This window comes from Staurois parvus, unplaced genomic scaffold, assembly GCF_062004578.1.
Source record: "Staurois parvus isolate SC_StPar_1 unplaced genomic scaffold, SC_StPar_1.0 ptg000340l, whole genome shotgun sequence".
NCBI lineage: Eukaryota > Metazoa > Chordata > Amphibia > Anura > Ranidae > Staurois > Staurois parvus.
In genome coordinates this window covers 3,113,926-3,132,769 of record NW_028318136.1, presented here as the reverse complement: position 1 = coordinate 3,132,769, position 18,844 = coordinate 3,113,926, and the positions used below count along the sequence as shown (strand labels likewise).

The 18,844-nt window shown below is 37.5% G+C and overlaps 1 protein-coding gene across 3 annotated transcripts in view; it reads right to left on the bottom strand.

The window, feature by feature from the left end:
- MEIS3 (Meis homeobox 3) overlaps positions 1-17,144 on the bottom strand; it is a 76,437-nt gene extending 59,293 nt beyond the window's left edge. The window contains exons 1-4 of one of the 3 annotated variants that reach the window (XM_089684244.1): positions 16,674-17,144; positions 9,906-10,108; positions 7,094-7,241; positions 1,762-1,812 (exon numbers count right to left, since the gene is read on the bottom strand). In XM_089684244.1, coding sequence (XP_089540370.1) covers positions 1,762-1,812; positions 7,094-7,241; positions 9,906-10,108; positions 16,674-16,685 — 414 coding nt within the window. In that variant the 5' untranslated portion in view covers positions 16,686-17,144. The remainder of the gene's footprint in view (positions 1-1,761; positions 1,813-7,093; positions 7,242-9,905; positions 10,109-16,673) is intronic. The other 2 variants (XM_089684243.1, XM_089684242.1) reach the window with 2 other exon arrangements.
- Positions 17,145-18,844: the final 1,700 nt, after the last annotated feature.

Genomic DNA, 18,844 nt, shown 5'->3' with positions numbered 1-18,844 from the left:
AAAACCACACCCAGCATGCTCTCAAATTTACAGCACTTTTTTTTCAATTGTCTCACTGAACCTGAAGTTCCTAGTACAGCAGCTTGCTGGGGATGCTTGAAATTTGACCTCAAGCTCTGCACAGGCTTCTGGAGAAAGTGGTGAGACACTTATAAAAGCAGGGGATCCAGAATTTCTAGAATGTCTGTCTACACATACTTCTACTGTTGTTGTAAAAAGGAGAAAAAGGTGATTTCCCCCACAGTTTTAGAAAAACATTGCTCATTTACTCATTACTCACTTATATTTTTAGCATTAAATGTCTTATATAACAATTACAATACATGATTCAACAAAACTGAAGAGCTACTGATTTAAAACAGGGGCCACCAAACTTTCTAAGCAAAGAGTGAGTTTACTGTACTTCAGAATTTAAGAGGGATGGATTTTGACCAGGGGGAGTAGAAAATGCCTTAGACTTGATGGTCTTGAGGTAAAAAACATTTACATACTGTAGGTTTGTGGTCAGGTGGAGAAATAGTGTCCCATCATTGATATTAGTGGGAGAAATAGTGTCCCATCATTGGTATTAGTGAGAGAAATAGTGCCCCAGCATTGCAATTAGTGGGAGGAATAGGGACCCAGCATTGGTATCAGTGGGAGGTATAGTTCCCCATCACTGATAGCAGAGGAAGGAATAGTTCCCCATCACTGGTGGCAGGGGGAGGAATAGTGCCCCATCGTTGGTATTAGCGGAAGGAATAGTGCCCCATTGTTGGTATTAGCAGAAGGAATAGTGCCCCATCGTTGGTATTAGCGGAAGGATTAGTGCCCCATCATTGGTATTAGTAGAGGGAATAGTGCCTAATCATTGGTATTAGTGGAAGGAATAGTGCCTAATCATTGGTATTAGTGGAAGGAACAGTGACCCAGCATTGCTATTAGTGGAAGGAATAGTGCCCCATCATTGGTATCAAAGGGAGGAATAGTTCCCCATCACTGGTATCAGTGGGAGAAATAGTGCTTCATCATTGGTATCAGAGGGAGGAATAGTGCCCCAGCATTGCTATTAGTGGGAGGAATAGTGCCCCAGCTTTGGTATCAGTGGGAGGAATAGTGCCCTATAAATGGTGTTAGTAGGAGGAATAGTTTCCCACCATTGGCATTAGTGGGTAGAATAGACCCATAATTGGTGTCAATAGGAGGAATAGTGCCCTCTGCACGGTATCAGGGGGATGAATAGTGCTCCATCTTTGGTGTCAGTGGAAGGAACTGTTCCTCATTGTTGGTATCAGTGGGAGGAATAGCACTTTGTATCAATGGGAGTAAAAGTGCCCTAAGGACCAGATAAAGGCAAGCAAAGTGCCACATTTGACCCGTGGACTGCAGTGTGGAGACCACTGCTTTAAAAGATCTGCTTGGTGCTATATATCTCTGATCAAATAAAATATATATAACTATACAATATTGTGTACATTTAATTCATCTATAACTACCCACCAACCTATATCAAAAAGTTTTTTTCACTAAAGACCTCTGACGTTTCCTTTAAAAAAAAAGTTTAAAATGCTAGATGAACTCGCAAGAAGCAATTTTTGAAATGGAAAAATGATATGATGAGGGGCCACCTGGCCTAAAACAGCCAATCGAATCTTTGCAGAGTAGATTGGAAAATGGATGGAGCAATATGAAAGGTTGTAATGGGCAGCACAGATGAAAAATGCATGTGCCATAGAATCTGATAATGAGAAATTCCAGGATCTTCTCTCACACAAGTCTTACCAGGTTGTCCAGCTCCGGATTGGAAGAGAAGAGAGGTTTTTCCGTTCTGACCTGGAGACATAAAGCAGAAACACAGTGCGTTACCATCAAAGAGAGAAGCTCTCCGTCCCGCTGACACTATGTCTATCCCCCTCCAGTTCTCTTCCAGATAAACTTTGCATTTTATTCTCCAATAATCTATTAAATGGTTGATCTTCTTGCCTTGCGTATCCCCTAGAGGAGGCTCCTCTGTGGCCTCACGTCAGCAGCTCTCCTTTAATATCCTAAACCCTCTCACTTTCCCCATCCATAAAACATCAGCGAGGAGATATCGGGATTTTTCCTATCGCCCAACTTCAGAAAGAGATATTTGTTATAAGGAGAAAGAGTGATCGTGTGTTTTAAGTGTTTCTGCATTGATTTTTTTCCCCTTAGCATTTATTTTATGCTCAACAAAATAATTTTTTAAAAAGAACCCAGAAACTTTAAAGAGAAACGCTAATTTTGTATATCAGAAAACATATTAATTTCAGTTCAATGTTTCAGTTCAAACCCCAGAGTCAGTATCATTTTAATTCCTTATATGATTCTCTGGATACAGTTGTCTCTATTGCTGGCCTTATGTGGGCTGTCCTAAACTTAAAAAGTCCAGATTTTCACTCTGTTCTTTGCTTTACTGGGGCTGCTGTGGAATGCATTGTGCAGGAAAGTCAGTTATAGCCAGGTTAGATTGGCCATATACTTGGTTAATGTCAACCCAAGAAAGGAGCTTGGAATGGAAAGGTCCTGGTCTATATTGCACAATTCTCCTAGCAAGAGCAAGTGTTTCACTTCTATCTACCACTTTTTTCCCTCTACTCAGTAGGAAAAGGATCAGTTCTGGGCAGAGATTTCCCTGACAAGCTAGATCAGTCTTTCCCAACCAGGGTTCCTCCAGAGGTTGCTAAAGGATCCTTGAGCAATGAGCAACCTCTGCCTCTCAAGTGAGTAACCAATGACACTAATGATCTTTATAGCTATCTGCAAGTGTTTCACTTCTATCTACCACTTTTTTCCCTCTACTCAGTAAGAAAAGGATCAGTTCTGGGCGGAGATTTCCCTGACAAGCTAGATCAGTCTTTCCCAACCAGAGTTCCAACAGAGGTTGCTAAAGGATCCTTGAGCAATGAGCAACTTCTGCCTCTCAAGTGAGTAACCAATGACACTAATGATCTTTATAGCTATCTGCAAGAGGGGAATTCTTACCAATGACCACAAGTGTAAAGAGTATTCTTCCCACCGACCATCACACTAATGTACCATGAGCTGTAGATATAGCACTTTTTAGCAGGGGTTCCCTAAGCTATCTGTAAGGGGGGAATTCTTCCCAATGACCACATGTGTAAGGAATATTCTTCCCACTGACCATCACACTAATGTACCATGAGCTGTAGATATAGTACTTTGTAGCAGGGGTTCCCTAAGCTATCTGCAAGGGGGGAATTCTTCCCAATGACCACAAGTGTAAGGAGCATTCTTCCCACTGACCATCACACTAATGTACCATGAGCTGTAGATTTAGTACTTTTTAGCAGGGGTTCCCTAAGCTTGGAACGTAATTTCAAGGGTTCCTCCATGTTAAGAAGGTTGAGAAAGGCTTAGCTAGACTGTCTTGAGTAAAGAACACTCATTATTGACCCCTAGGCCAACCCTTAATGACTTAATCAGCGTATTGGGCTTCTAAATCATTGGTTGGATAAAGGTAATTTGGGAGATTCCATTGGCCGCTTTGCTCTGAACATATAGTTTGTTTTGTGTATATATCACACATATTGGGCTTCTAAATCATTGGTTGGATAAAGTTAATTTGGGAGATTCCATTGGCCGCTTTGCTCTGAACATATAGTTTGTTTTGTGTATATATCACACATATTGGGCTTCTAAATCATTGGTTGGATGAGGTTAATTTGGGAGATTCCATTGGCCGCTTTGCTCTGAACATATAGTTTGTTTTGTGTATAGATCACACATGGCAACCAATGCATTTGAAAAATAAAACTGTAGGCCTGAAGGACTCATAAAAGAAAAATATAGAATTTTGGATGACATTATGCAGTAAAAATATAAAAAAATTAGAGAAATTAAGACCTGGGGCTTCAAGATCCTGATCACTGTACCAAGCTTGAAAAAGGGGCACAGGTTATACAAGCCGCTTGCATCTCTTTAACAGCCACCCAAGATGTACTGACACCATACTTCATTATTAGTCATTAAACTCACACTTTTAATTACATTGCCAGTGCACATATGCAGTACAGCAGCCCAACTACACTGAATTGTTTAACAGTGTTCATTTAGCAATGCTTGTACTGCATAGTTTTGCTGATGATAGAGTGGGTAATCAGATGTCTTATTCAAACCTGTCCTCTCCATAACAACATTAGATTGTAAGCTCTCAGGAGCAGCTCCTAAAGCCTAATACACACGATGATAAAATCAGATGAAAAAAACGCATTCGGAGCGATCGTCCAATAATCTGATCATTAGTACACAGCTTTCGAGAGCCAATCACGACAGTTCATGCGAAAATATCCGAAGGGACAAGCACGAAAATTGTTCTCGTAAGATAACATAACGAACGATTTTCATGTAATTAGTATAGTATTTCTACAAAAAAAAATTCAAATGCATGCTCAGAAATGAAAGAATACATTATAATATAATATATTACAACATCGCGGGAGCTGTATTCTGTCTTATGAAAATTTTTATAACTTTAGTATCCTATTCATTTTCGATAGGAGACTAGCATGCAAAGAAGAAAAAAAAATGGATGATCATCCATCCGATATTCCTTTTGTGTGTGTGAGGCCTAACCCTCTTGTGTTGAATTGTATTGTAATTGTACTGTTCTAACTGTTGATGCTTTATAAAACCTGTAGAATGCTTACACGCTGTAATGATTAATGAACTTAAAATATTCCTGGCAGAAAATAAAAGTGAGGATGGGCTGTATAGCACTTGCACTTATTTGCGCATATGCGTACACACCCATAAAAATCCTTCTAGCTATATTTTAATCAAGGGAGTGTGGTGTATGGCCATATATGTGCGTATTTGCATGTACATGCATAAAAATACTGACTGGCAATGCAGATTTCTATATTTTTTTTAAACTGATCTATATGCAGTGCATGTTTACGCGTCTCTACAGGCACATTGAACACAATGGTCTCCATTTACATCAGTAAAAAACGCCTGTGTGCCTAGAATCGTTGCATTTTTAGGCAGCAGTGTGCAAGAGGCCTTATGGGTAGAACTCTGATTATATTCTCTCTGACTGTAGTAGAATAAAACTTGGAGGGGGGCATAGTACAAAGCCAACAAAAACCAAAAGCGGTTGTGAAGTAAACTTACACAATGGGGGAGATTTACTGAAAATGGTGAACGCAGAATCTGGTACAGCTGTGCATGGGAGCCAATCAGCTTCTAAGTTCAATTTCTTTAATGAAGCTTTGGCAATAAAACCTGGAAGCTGATTGGTTTCTATGCAGAGTTGCACCAGATTTTGCACTCTCCAGTTTTAGTAAATAACCCCAATGTCGGGATATGTGCACTCATCTTTTTTTTTGTGAACTGGAGAAGTGCTTTGTACAGTTTAGAGAATTTTTGATGGAGGACGGCTCACTGCTGGGTGGAAATGAACTGTGTGTAATGGTTGTTTCATTGTCCAGAATGCACTGAAGCAGCATATTTTTCTGAGACAGGCCCCAGGTCCTACTGCAGGCCCCGAGCACTACTGTGGAATACTATTTATTTTAAACAGTGGATGTGGAAATAAAAAGCCAGCACAGGTAAATAGCTTTGACTTAGCATATTTTAACAGATATAGAAATGAATGCATGTGTGTGTATGCCTGTGGGGCAGGGACTGATAGATCGTAAGCTCCCTTTGAGAGCAGGGACTGATGTGAATGTGTAATATATGTAGGTTTATTGTCAGTGCTATATAAATATCTATAACAAATAAATACATAAATCAGACTAGGTATGAGGGTTGATTTACTAAAGGCAAATAGACTCTGTACTTTGCAAGTGCATTTGCCCTCATTTTCCTTAGTAAACGTGATGTGGATAAAGCTTTGCTTTGTAAAGAATACCAAATCAGGTGCTAGGAAAATAAAAAGAAACAGCATTTTTCTTGCACATGATTGGATGATGGAAATCAGCAAAGCGTTGCCACATTTACTAAGCTCTAGAGAAAATGAGTGCAACTGAGCTTGCAAAGTGCACAGTCTATTTGCCTTCAGTAAATTCACCCCACAGTCTTCATGCAACTGCAAAACTAAGTCCTGTCTTTTCAGCAGCGGTATAGAGAAGACAAATCAATGGCACCATAAACCATGCCTAACTATGCTGAGGCTTGTAGTCCCAGAAGAATTAAACTGGTTATTATAAAGGCTGGCTACTTTAGCTACTTGTGCTGTTATAGTCCATCAAAAACACTGAAAATGCACAAAAAAAAAAAAAAAAAACCTGCTGTGGTTTGGCTGTTTAGGTAAGCCAAGTAAAAATTCAAGAACCCAACGCGCTGTCCTCATTGGTTGTCCTGTCTTTTCATCAGCAATTTAGAGAAGACAAATCAATGACATCATAAACCATGCATAACTATGAACCCAACCAGCAGATCATGCTGACGCTTGTAGTCCCAGAAGAATTAAACTGATTATTATAAAGGCTGGCTACTTTGGCTACTTGTGCTGTTATAGTCCATCAAAACACTGAAAATGAAAAAAAAAAGAAAAAAAAAAAAAAGTGCTGTGGTTTGGCTGTTTAGGTAAGCCAAGCAAAAATTCAAGAACCCAACTCACAGTCCTCATTGGTTGTCCTGTCTTTTCAGCAGCATTTTAGAGAAGACAAATTAACGGCAACATAAACCATGCCTAACTATGAACCCATCCAGCAGGCCATTGAGAATTCAACTTTTTAATATAAAGGCTGGCTACTTTTGCTACTTGTGCTGTTGTAGTCCATCAAAATGCGGAAAAAAAAAAAAAAGGTGCTGTGGTTTTTGGTGTTTAGGTAAGCCAAGGAAAAATTCAAGAACCCAACTTGCAGTCTTCATTGGCTGCTGAAGATGTATGGGGAAGAGGGTGGGGGGTGGGTTGAAGTCCCGCCCACCATCCAGAGATGTCAATTACAAGTCAGGCCAACTGTTCTTTATCTAACGTCAACATTCTAGGCTTCTAAGTGACCTTTCCTCTTTTGTGCTAATTGAATCCATCTTTTCCTGATCACATTCTGGATAAAAACACACCACATCCAACAAACCATCAGCTGGGATTTTTTTTTTTTTTACTTCTGCGCACACTCACCTGTTTAGCAAACACAGCAATATCTTCGTTGAAGGAGTCCGATGAGCACACGTCCCCCCCTGGGTAGGAGCCGGAATTATCCCGCGGTGAACACGTCGCCAGTTCGCACTTCTCAAACACCAGTGCCAGTAGGGGAAAGAGGGGGTGTCTGTGGGGGGAGAGACAGTGTTACAGTTACACACTGAGAAATAAAATCTCTCACTTTCAATACAAAAAAAAAAAAAAAAATCTACACACATCTCTAGGCTTTAGAGACCCTGGTCATCCAGCGGTGGTTCCAAAGGCTTGCAGTCTATGGAAATTCTGAGAACTGAGTAGGCCGTATGCGAAGCCATTCATCAGCTAGACGTATCGGCAAATGCTACGCAAACAAGATTTCCTCTCCGCAACCGCAGCCACATCAAAAGTGGGCTCTCTTTTTATATAAATCTTATATGGCATCTGTGTACATATACAAATACACACATTTGTATACTGAGATCCATTTTATTCAGCAATAATATGTACAGGTATCATGGACAGATGAAGATGTTTGCATACATTATATACTGGCTGATTATAAAGACGTATGTATTTTTAGATGTACACACACGTGTCTGTATATTTATAGACAGGCTGTGGGTGGTATTGTATTACACTTGGACTCTTAACACTGGTTTAACGAGACAAATCTCAGCCTCTGTTTAATGCACGCACCCCAAAAAATGGCATTTTTTCTTTATAACAAAACTGGAAATTTTTTTCTCAGCTCTATGGCTCACAACACAATTGCACTTTTTAATCTTTGGACTAGGCATATCATGAAAATAATCCACAATTTATACAGAAAAACACTAAGTGGGTTATTTACTAAAACTGGAGAGTGCAAAATCTGGTGCAGCTCTGCATAGAGACCAATCAGCTTCCAGGTTTTAGTATCAAAGCTTAATTGAACAAGCAGAAGTTGAAAGCTGATTGGCTACCATGCACAGCTGTGCCAGATTCTGAGTGCTCCAATTCTAGTAAATTTATCCCGAATTGTTACAGTTGATATAATAATATGAAATTTGTGAGGGTGATTTACTAAAACTTGAGAGTGCAAAATCTGGTGCAGCTCTGCATAGAAACCAATCAGCTTCCAGGTTTTAGTATCAAAGCTTTAATGAACACACTGAAGTTGGAAGCTGATTGGCCATCATGCACAGCAGTGCCAGATTCTGAGCCCTCCAATTCTAGTAAATATACCCCGAATTGTTATAGCTGATACAATAATATAAAATTTGAGGGGATATTTACTAAACTTGAGTGCAAAATCTGGTGCAGCTGTGCAGAGAAACCAATCAGCTTCCAGGTTTTAGTATCAAAGCTTAAATGAACACACTGAAGTTAGAAGCCGATTGGCCACCATGTACAGCTGCACCAGATTCTGAGTGCTCCAATTTTAGTAAATCTACCCTGAATTGTTACAGCTGATACAATAATATAACATTTGGGGGGGGGGGGGGTGATTTACTAAAACTTGAGAGTGCAAAAATATGGTGCAGCTCAGCAGAGAAACCAATCCGCTTCCCTTTTGTTTGTCAAAGCTTAATTGTACAAGCTAAAGGTAGAAGCTGATTGGCTACCATGCACAGTTGCACCAGATTTTGCACTCTCTAGCTTTAGTAAATCGACCTCATATATCATATCTGTTATAACAAATGTAACCATGCCTTGAGATCTTGCTTTACATTAGGGATATAGGCTATAAGACTTTGAACACCTGCAAACAAACTAATAATTAGGGCTAATAACACATTCCAGCCAATGAGAATGCATCTTTTATTAATCTATATAAGAAACTAAAACATTGAGTTAGTACACTTCTTGTCTACTGTCATAGCTATCTGTCTACTCTGTTGTATATAGCCTAAAAGACTAGCTATATACCAAAAAGCCATATATCTTTTTTTTCCAAAAGCCTATAACAGAAGACACAGTATACAGTCCCAGATCTTCAACTATGCTGCTGTTTAGCAAACACAAATATTGGCCTCAACCCAGAAAAATAACTGTCAGCTCTTTCTCCGGATTAAATCCCTTTTTAAATCTGGAATACAAGTCAATGTTGTATAAGACACATGTTCTAGCCCTATGCTCTTTCCAGCAATGTGAAAAAATCTATTTATCTACAGACTGTACATATTCCATAAATACAATACAGGATTATAAATCAGGGAAGATTTCAATATATTTTGCCAATAATCCGCTTGCTGACCTGGTACACATGTGTACAACCCAGCCAAGAACCTTGATGCTAACCTCAATGCAAGCCTCATAAGTCAGCATGCTATAGTAACATACAAGCAACATACATATAAAGAACTGGAGCAGAATGCACTTGAGGATGAATAATGGAAAGTACAAATGCACAGTCAGTTGTTTATTAATTACAAAATACAGAAACAGTATATAAAATAAAAAAAATTAAAAAACAGTTGCTTAGTCGTAGTTTATGTGCTGATACGAGATGAATTCGGCACAATGAGCACAAATTCTACATAAATCGGCGCTCGATATGGCCAAAAGTGACTTTTAAATGGCTCGCTCCCAATACAGACGAGTGTTTATATACAATGAGCTGAGCCCTTAAATATTTTTATAAACAGGTTTCTATGGTGTACAACTGTGTGTCTGTATGTCGGCACAGCTGCCATAGATGTTCAGCCATAAACTGTGTATATAATGTGCAGCCCAGGCCTTCTCCGATCCCTACACAGCACAGTGCATTGTAAACCGCTAAAAGGTCAACACTAATATACAACAGCCATGGAGGACAGCAGAATTCTCTTACCCATAAATCTCATCCTTCTCCCTCTTCAAGACGTCATTGCTGCCCATACCAGGGGGCATTGGGACCCGGTGAGCCGCCCCCGCAGACCCATAGGGTGAGCTCTGGCTGAGAGAGTGGTGTTGCATTGCTCTTCCTGTGTGTGCATCCCCAAAGCCAGCCAAAGGGATGCCATCTAACCCCGGGTAATGCACCATTTCGTCGTACTGCAACCACAGAACCAAGGAAAAAAAAAAATAAAAACGTTAGATGTGAACACACCACATTTCATTTGAACATCTGTAACTTTCCATGAAGACATAAATACATGCCCAAGAATGCCCATCGACACTCATCAGTGCAGGATCTGTATTGTTACTCCATCTGCTTCTCAAGCAAACTTGCTAAAATGTCAGTAACACAGACACTGCTATAATGTCTACAGCGCCCAAAACACAACGTACATTATTGCTATATGGCGTGTGCTGTTATACCCTATAAATAATATATACAAAGCCTTGAACCCATCACTATTTATTCTAGGCTATTATACCACAAGCAAATTAGTCTGCAATCTGCAGTTTAACACATGCATGATCTATATTCTATGTAATATACATAAATACCTGATACAAATAATGTTACCTTTACAATAATACCTAGGGCAAAACATAAATATATAATGGCCTGCTCATAAATCTATACTCTGTTATAGATTTCTTTCTCTGGGATATATATATATATATATATATATATATATATGTACATATATATATATATATATATATATATATACACACACACACACACACTATATATATATATATATATATATAGTTAAGGATATGTTCCTACAATATATCACAGATATATTAACAGCATTGTACATGCAGATGGAGTACATAATACAGCAGAAGCACATGCAGACATATACACACCTACACAGCATATTAACACCATATATGCAAAAAATAAACAGATAAAAAAATATAGGCACAAAAACCCTGCCCACAGCTTGCAAAAAAAAAGGATTTTTTAGGCACTGATACCAAAGTAAGTTTTACTTCTGTTGCCCTTTCAAACCTTTACAGGATACACCCAAGATTAGAACACAAATGTAAAATGAGCAATATTTGGAGGGAAATTTGCCTTTTCTGTAGTTTTATTCCTGTTCTCAAATGGTTACATTAAAATATTTTCTTAAATATCCTTGAAGTTAAAAATATTTTTGCATTCCTAACTGTAGCAGCCCAGTTTTATGCTATTATGAAGAGATTGCAAACGTATTTTTATTTTTTAAACCATGCATTTTTTAAAATGTTTTACATCTATACACCTTTTTGCAAAATTATCTACTTATCTATGTATAAACACAGTCTTTCTCTAACACTGAATTAAACATGATGTTCATTTAACTTAACTTTCTTTTTTTTTTTAGGATAATCTTCCAATTTGTTATTTTACACAATCCCAACCCCATGGAAAATCGTATTTCTGTATTTTAATTCTTTTTTTTTTTTTTTTTAAACGTTACATTCGCTCTCTCCACACTTCACTCCCAAACTTCCAGACAGGAATCAGTCAACTGTAAAGAAAAGTTTTTTTTTTTTCAAAATGCAAATCTCTCGCGAGTTTCTCATTCTGCCAAAACTTCTCAGCGTTTACATTTTCCTCTAACCGGCCCTGGAGATTTGAAGAAGTTTGAAGAAGTGTGTGAATTTCTGCCCTGGAGTTTTGTGATATAAACACTAACTTACACTCAAAACAGGGCTTGAAAGAAACCATGCATTAGAAACCATGCACTACCCCTGTGCTGTGTGCTTTATAACACATCTCTAGCTTACTTACACCCTATGTCATGTACAGGATATATATATATTTTACATCACAGATCTCTGGCTTGCCACTTTTTTTTTTGTCTTGTAAATACAAATTTATGCTACTTTAAAACCTTTTGCTGTAGGTTTTAAAATAGATCTCTAGCTACTTTATATACACACTATATTAAGTACAATCATTAAATATATTTTATATATATATTCACATACATTTATATATACGCATATATATATATATTTTTTTTTTATATATACACGCATGTTTGTATATAAAGTACACACATATTTATAGACACACACATATATAGAACTTTTTCAATCCTAGATCCCTGGCTTCTACCCCATGCATTTTCAGGACATAACAATGGTCCTATTCATCTACCTATCCCTGTCCCCATGTCCCTATGTTGGCCATGGTCATTCTTGCTCCCTGCTCCCCAACTGCCTGTATATTTGGATCAGACAGAAAACTGTCACCAGATAGCAGTGGCTGGAGATTTTCCCCTCTGCAGCTCCACTGGGGGAAGTTTAGTAAACAGCAGCAGACATCTCGGTGTAAATTCACACATTTAATGAGCCTGGCATTCCAGTGTTAATTTGCACAGAACTAATTAGGAGCTCGGTGTGATCTGCATAGAGGGAGATGCTGCTGATGGGTGGACGGGACCCGGCACAGGGCACATCGGGGGATGGAAACTTTCGGATCGAGGCTCCGGTGTCTGCAAAGGAAAGTTTTCCGAGGGTGGGTGGGGACCGAGCGGGTTGCTGGAGATCCCTACAGATCCCTCTACTTCACATCGGCTGGAATCGATCGCTGGGGGTCATCCAGCCACGGTGGGGGGTGTTCGGGGATCGGTGGGAGAGCACAGGCTGTGATTGGGCTTTGTATTAGGTGAGATCTGGATGGAGGAATTCAATATTTTGGGGTTTTGTTGTTTTTTTTTTGCAGTATATTTCCAGTTTACAAACAATCCAAAATCCCATCAACAAAGATCACCGAGAGAGCGAAATGTTACTGTGGATGAATGAATGATCCATGGATCCTCACCTAATATATACAATGTATGGAGAGGTCTGTATTCTATACAATGTATGGAGAGATCTACAGTCTATACAATGTATGGAAAGATCTACAGTCTATACAATGTATGGAGAGTTTTATATTCTATACAATGTATGGAGAGTTCTATATTCTATACAATGTATGGAGAGTTCTATATTCTATACAGTATATGGAGAGGTCTATATTCTATACAATGTATGGAGAGATCTACAGTCTATACAATGTATGGAGAGTTCTATATTCTGTACAGTATATGGAGAGTTCTATATTCTATACAGTATATAGAGAGTTCTATATTCTATACAATGTATAGAGAGATCTACAGTCTATACAATGTATGGAAAGATCTACAGTCTATACAATGTATGGAGAGTTCTATATTCTATACAATATATGGAAAGTTCTATATTATATACAGTATATGGAGAGTTCTATATTCTATACAATGTATGGAGAGATCTACAGTCTATACAATGTATGGAGAGTTCTATATTCTATGCAATGTATGGAGAGTTCTATATTTTATACAATGTATGGATTGTTCTATATTCTATACAGTATATGGAGAGTTCTATATTCTACACAATGTAGGGAGAGTTCTATATTCTATACAATGTAGGGAGAGTTCTATATTCTATACAATGTAGGGAGAGTTCTATATTCTATACAATATATGGAGAGTTCTGTATTCCATAGAATGTATGGAGAGTTCTATATTCTATACAGTATATGGAGAGTTCTATATTCTACACAATGTAGGGAGAGTTCTATATTCTACACAATGTAGGGAGAGTTCTGTATTCTATACAATGTATTGAGAGTTCTATATTCTATACAATGTTTGGAGAGTTCTGTATTCCATAGAATGTATGGAGAGTTCTATATTCTATACAAGGTATGGAGAGTTCTATATTCTACACAATATATGGAGAGTTCTATATTATATACAGTATATGGAGAGTTCTATATTCTGTACAATATATGGAGTTCTATATTCTATACAATATATGGAGAGTTCTATATTCTATGCAATTTATGCAAAAAGTTCTACAGACAATACAATGCATGGAGGGCTATAGATGCTATACAATGTATAGAGAAAGTTATATATTCTATACAATGTTTGAGAGAGTTCTACATTCTATACAATATATGAGAGTTAAATACACAATATATTGTATGGAGGGTTATATGTGTTATACAATTAATGGAGAAAGTTCTATGTTCTATACAATATTTTGGAGAGTTATATGCAATATATGGAGAGTTCTATATTCTTTACAATCTATGCATAGTTCAATATTCTATACAATGTATGGAAGGGTTATATATTATACAAAGCATGGAGAGGTACATATTATGTGTACAGAAGTTACATAGGTACAATGTAGGAAAGAGTTACATATCCTAAACAAAGTACAGAAGAGTTGCATATATAGAATCTATAGAAGAGCTACATATTATTCAGTGTATGGGAGAATTATCTATAATATGTAATGTATAAAGTGTTATATAAAATTCAGTGTATGGGAGAGTTATATATTATATACAAAGTCTTATATATTATTCAGTGCATGGGAGAGTTATCTATAATATGCAATGTAAAGAGTTATATATTTTACAATGTATGGGAGAGTTATATATTATATATATTGTATTGGTGAGTTACATATTACATATAATGTCTGGAAGAGATATATATATATATATACAGCATATTGAAGAGTTATATATTATATACAGTGTATATAAAGTTAAATACTCTATACAATGTATAGAACATTTGCATATAATATAAATTGCATTAAGATGTACATATTATACAGTGAATGAAGAGTTATATACTATATGTAATGTATGGAAAAGGCACATCCATTATCTGAAGAATTACATATTATATACAATGTATTAAGAGTTCCATATTGTTACATAATATATACATTGTATGGAACAGTTCAATATTGTATACAATGAATGGAGAGTTATATAGAAGAGATATATAATACACATATTGTATAGAGTTCTATATTTATATACAATATATGGAGAGTTCCTGCTTATATAGACTACATAGAAGGTTCCAAATTATATACATCATTTAGAAGAGTTCCATATCCTATATAGTGTAATAAGAGTTCCATATTCTATAGATTGTATATAGGAGTTCCAAATGATATACAATGTATGGGATGTTATATATTATAGAGACTATATAGAAGAGTTCCATATAATATACATTGATTGGAAGAGTTTTATATTCTATATAGTGCAATAAGAGTTCCCTAACCTATACAATGTTTAGAGGAGTTTCATATTATATACAATGTATGGAGTCTTATATGTTACAGAGACTATATATAGAAGAGTTCCATATAATATACATTGATTGGAAGAGTTTAATATTCTAAATAGTGTAATAAGAGTTCTCTATCCTATACAATGTATAAAAGAGTTCCATATAATATACAATGTAAAGAAGAGTTCCATATAATATACAACGTACAGAAGAGTTCCCTATCCTCTACCACGTATAGAAAAATTCCATAGTTTATACAATGTATTAAGTGTAATATATTATATAGACAATATAGAAGAGTTTTAGAATCAATATGGTGTAATAACAGTTTCCTATCCTATACAATGTATAGAAGAGTTCCATAGTATATACAATGTATGGTGTGTTATATATGAAACAGACTATATAACAGAGTTCCCTATCCTCTACAATGTATAGAAGAGTTCCCTATCTCAAGAGTTCCATAGTATATATAATAATGGAGTGTAATATATGAAACAGTCTATATAGAGTTTCATATAATATACAATGTATAGAAGAGTTCCATATAATATACTATATACTACCATATAATATACAATGTATATTAGAGTTCCCTATCCTCTACCATGTATAGAAGAGTTCCATATAATATACAATGTATAGAAGAGTTCCCCATCCTCTACCATGTATAGAAGAGTTCCATATACTATACAATGTATGGAGTGTAATATATTAAACAGACTATATAAAAGAGTTCCACAGTATATACAATGTATATTAAATATAGAGTTCCCTATCCTCTACAATGTATAGAAGAGTTCCACAGTATATACAATGTATAGAAGAGTTCCACAGTATATACAATGTATAGAAGAGTTCCATAGTATTTACAATGTATAGAAGAGTTCCATAGTATTTACAATGTAAATTAGAGTTCCCTATCCTGTACCACGTATAGGAGAGTTACATAATATATACGATGTATGAAGTGTAATATATTAAACAGACTATATAAAAGAGTTCCATATAATATACAATGTATAGAAGAATTCCCTAACCTCTACCACGTATAGAAGAGCTCCATATAATATACAATATATAGAAGAGTTCCCTATCCTCAACCACGTATAGAAGAGTTCCATATCCTCTACCACGTATAGAAGAGCTCCATATAATATACAATGTATAGAAGAGTTCCCTATCCTCTACCATGTATAGAAGAGCTCCATATAATATACAATGTATGGAGTGTAATATATTAAACAGACTATATAAAAGAGTTCCACAGTATATCTACAATGTATATTCGAGTTCCCCATCCTCTACGATATATAGAAGAGTTCCTTAGTATGTACAATGTATATTCGAGTTCCCTATCCTGTACAATGTATATTCGAGTTCCCTATCCTGTGCAATGTATAGCAGAGTTCCACGTCGTCTCGATCAGTAGGTGAGCCCCGATCCCGTCCAGCAGTGTCCCCGCCCGCAGTAAATGGGAGCCCCGGTCCAGTGTAGTCACGGCTGCCCCCTCCTGTGCCTGTCCCCGAGCCGCTGTGCCGGCCTCAAGCCCCTGAAAAGTGTCGTGCAGCCGGCGGTGACAATGGAGGACCTACCCTTTGTGCCATTCCGAGTGCAATCCGCCAGTGATTGTCCTTTTGGCTGCAGACAATGGAAGAAGGTGAGGGGTGCTAGCAGCGGCAGCTCCTGGCTCGAGGGGTCCACAGGGCTGGGGGATAAGGTGGGAGCATGGAGAGACACAGACCCCCCTCCTCCTCTCTCAGAGCTGGTCTCCTCTCTGCCTGTCCATCAAGGTTGGGGGATCTGTCAAAATCCAGATGACTGATGATGAGAGGGAGCAGTGGGTGGGGTGTGCAGGCAGACCCCCAAACAGCAGCCTTGGAGCCTAGGCACCCCCTGTGGGTGATTGATCAGTGCAGGAGGCTCTCCTGTGTGTGTGTGTCACACAGTCATGGTGCAAACCCTCTCCTGGCTTCCTGGAGGAAGATGCTCAGTTCTTGCTGTGTGTGTAGCAAGGAGAGTGCATGGGGGGATGCTCCTCTCCCTCTCCCTCTTTCTCCCTCCCTCTCCAAGCCCTGAGCAATGAGCAAACCCGGAAATAGAAGGCCCTTTAACTCCTGCACTGCCTGGCTTGGCCATTCACAGGGCTGTGTGCTCTGCCCCCTCCCCATGCTGTGCCACAATCCAGCAAAGTGTCCTCACATGTCATTAACCCCCTGCACACCTAGGACCACCTCTGACCATTCCTAGTCTCATCAGGTTAAAGATCTTTTAGGTCTCATTCATTTTTTTTTTAAAGGGCATGTAAGCTCTAACAATACATTTCTATGAATTGCTCCCTTTAAATATACAATTTTTATTGTATATTTTTTTTTTTATTTTTATATATAACTGAAAATAGCTGTTTAGTCAGCCAGAAATCTTACGCTCTGCTCACAGATAATAATTTTTTCAGTTGGCTACAAAATACCTTCCCAATGCTATAAAGAAGGGGAGGTGTTATATAGTCCTAGCAGATTCCCTTCCTAGGGTGACAACGCTGCTCCTTTAAGACATGGTACGGTTGTCACTGGTAACTTGCTGTATTGAACATGCACACTGTGGATTTATTAATAAATTGAAGATTTTATGAGCAATGAACGGAGGTGCAGATCGTTTGTTTGGAAGATACAGTTGTCATCCTAGAGTCGGAAGTGTCCTCCTGGCAGGATCATCAGAGGAAAAAAGAGAGAAAAAAAAAAAGAAATTAATTGAGCCACATCTAAACCTGGACATACATGTTTTTTTCAACCAGTGGGCCATACAAACTGTAGAGAAAAAAATCCCCCCCCCCAAAAAAAATAAAAAAATTAAAAACAGCAATAACTCTCTGCAGTTCCTGGAAATATACTATCTAGAAATACTTCTTTAAGGCTCCGTTCACACCAATGCAGTTTTTAATGCTTTTTGCAGAAACACACTACAGTCCATTTAACATGGTTTCCTATGGAACATGTTCACATCTATGCTTTTTTGAGCTGCTGTGTTTTTGGAAAGGGTCAGGGACTTTTTTAAAAGCAAAAAGCAGCATTTTTGATACAATAGAGTTTAATGGAGAATCTGTTGAATTGCGTGGTATTGTGTTTTTGCCCTGTTTTTGCCCCATTTTGTGTTTTGCATTTTTATTCTGCCCAGCAAAAAAAAATTCCACTTTAAAAAAAAAAGAGTAAAAAAAAAAACACGTGTAGAAAAACGCAAAATGGACTATGAAAAGCACTGCAAAGCGGACTAAAAGCTAACTGCATAGGTGTAAAGGGAGCCTAAAAAAGAGAATGCAAACCAGTAAAGGCGAACAGAGTGTGAGAGTATCTGTGGCATTGGAGTCTGGACTTCACAGGGGCTGGGGCAGCGGACCCATTCCCCCCACATTGCATCAAAGTGTACCCGATGTCCTCTGGCCTCATACATTTTTCTATAAAGGGACAATACTTAGGTAATTATGTCTCATTAATTTTTTTAATAATAAAGTTTATTAAAGTGGGATTAAACCCAAAAACAAATATTTAATATATTGCAGCTTACCAATTCTTAGATGTGTTGGCTGTATTTGTTCTCTTTTCCAGGCTTTCTTTCTTCTAATTTTATCTGGTGATCTGGCCAACAAGTCTGTTGTTTTTCAAAAGAACACACTCTCCAGCAGAATGAATTGGTTGCAGAGATGAGGAAAACCATATAACACTGGCTGGGTGCTTACAATGATTATTATTTTTTATTATTATTATTATTA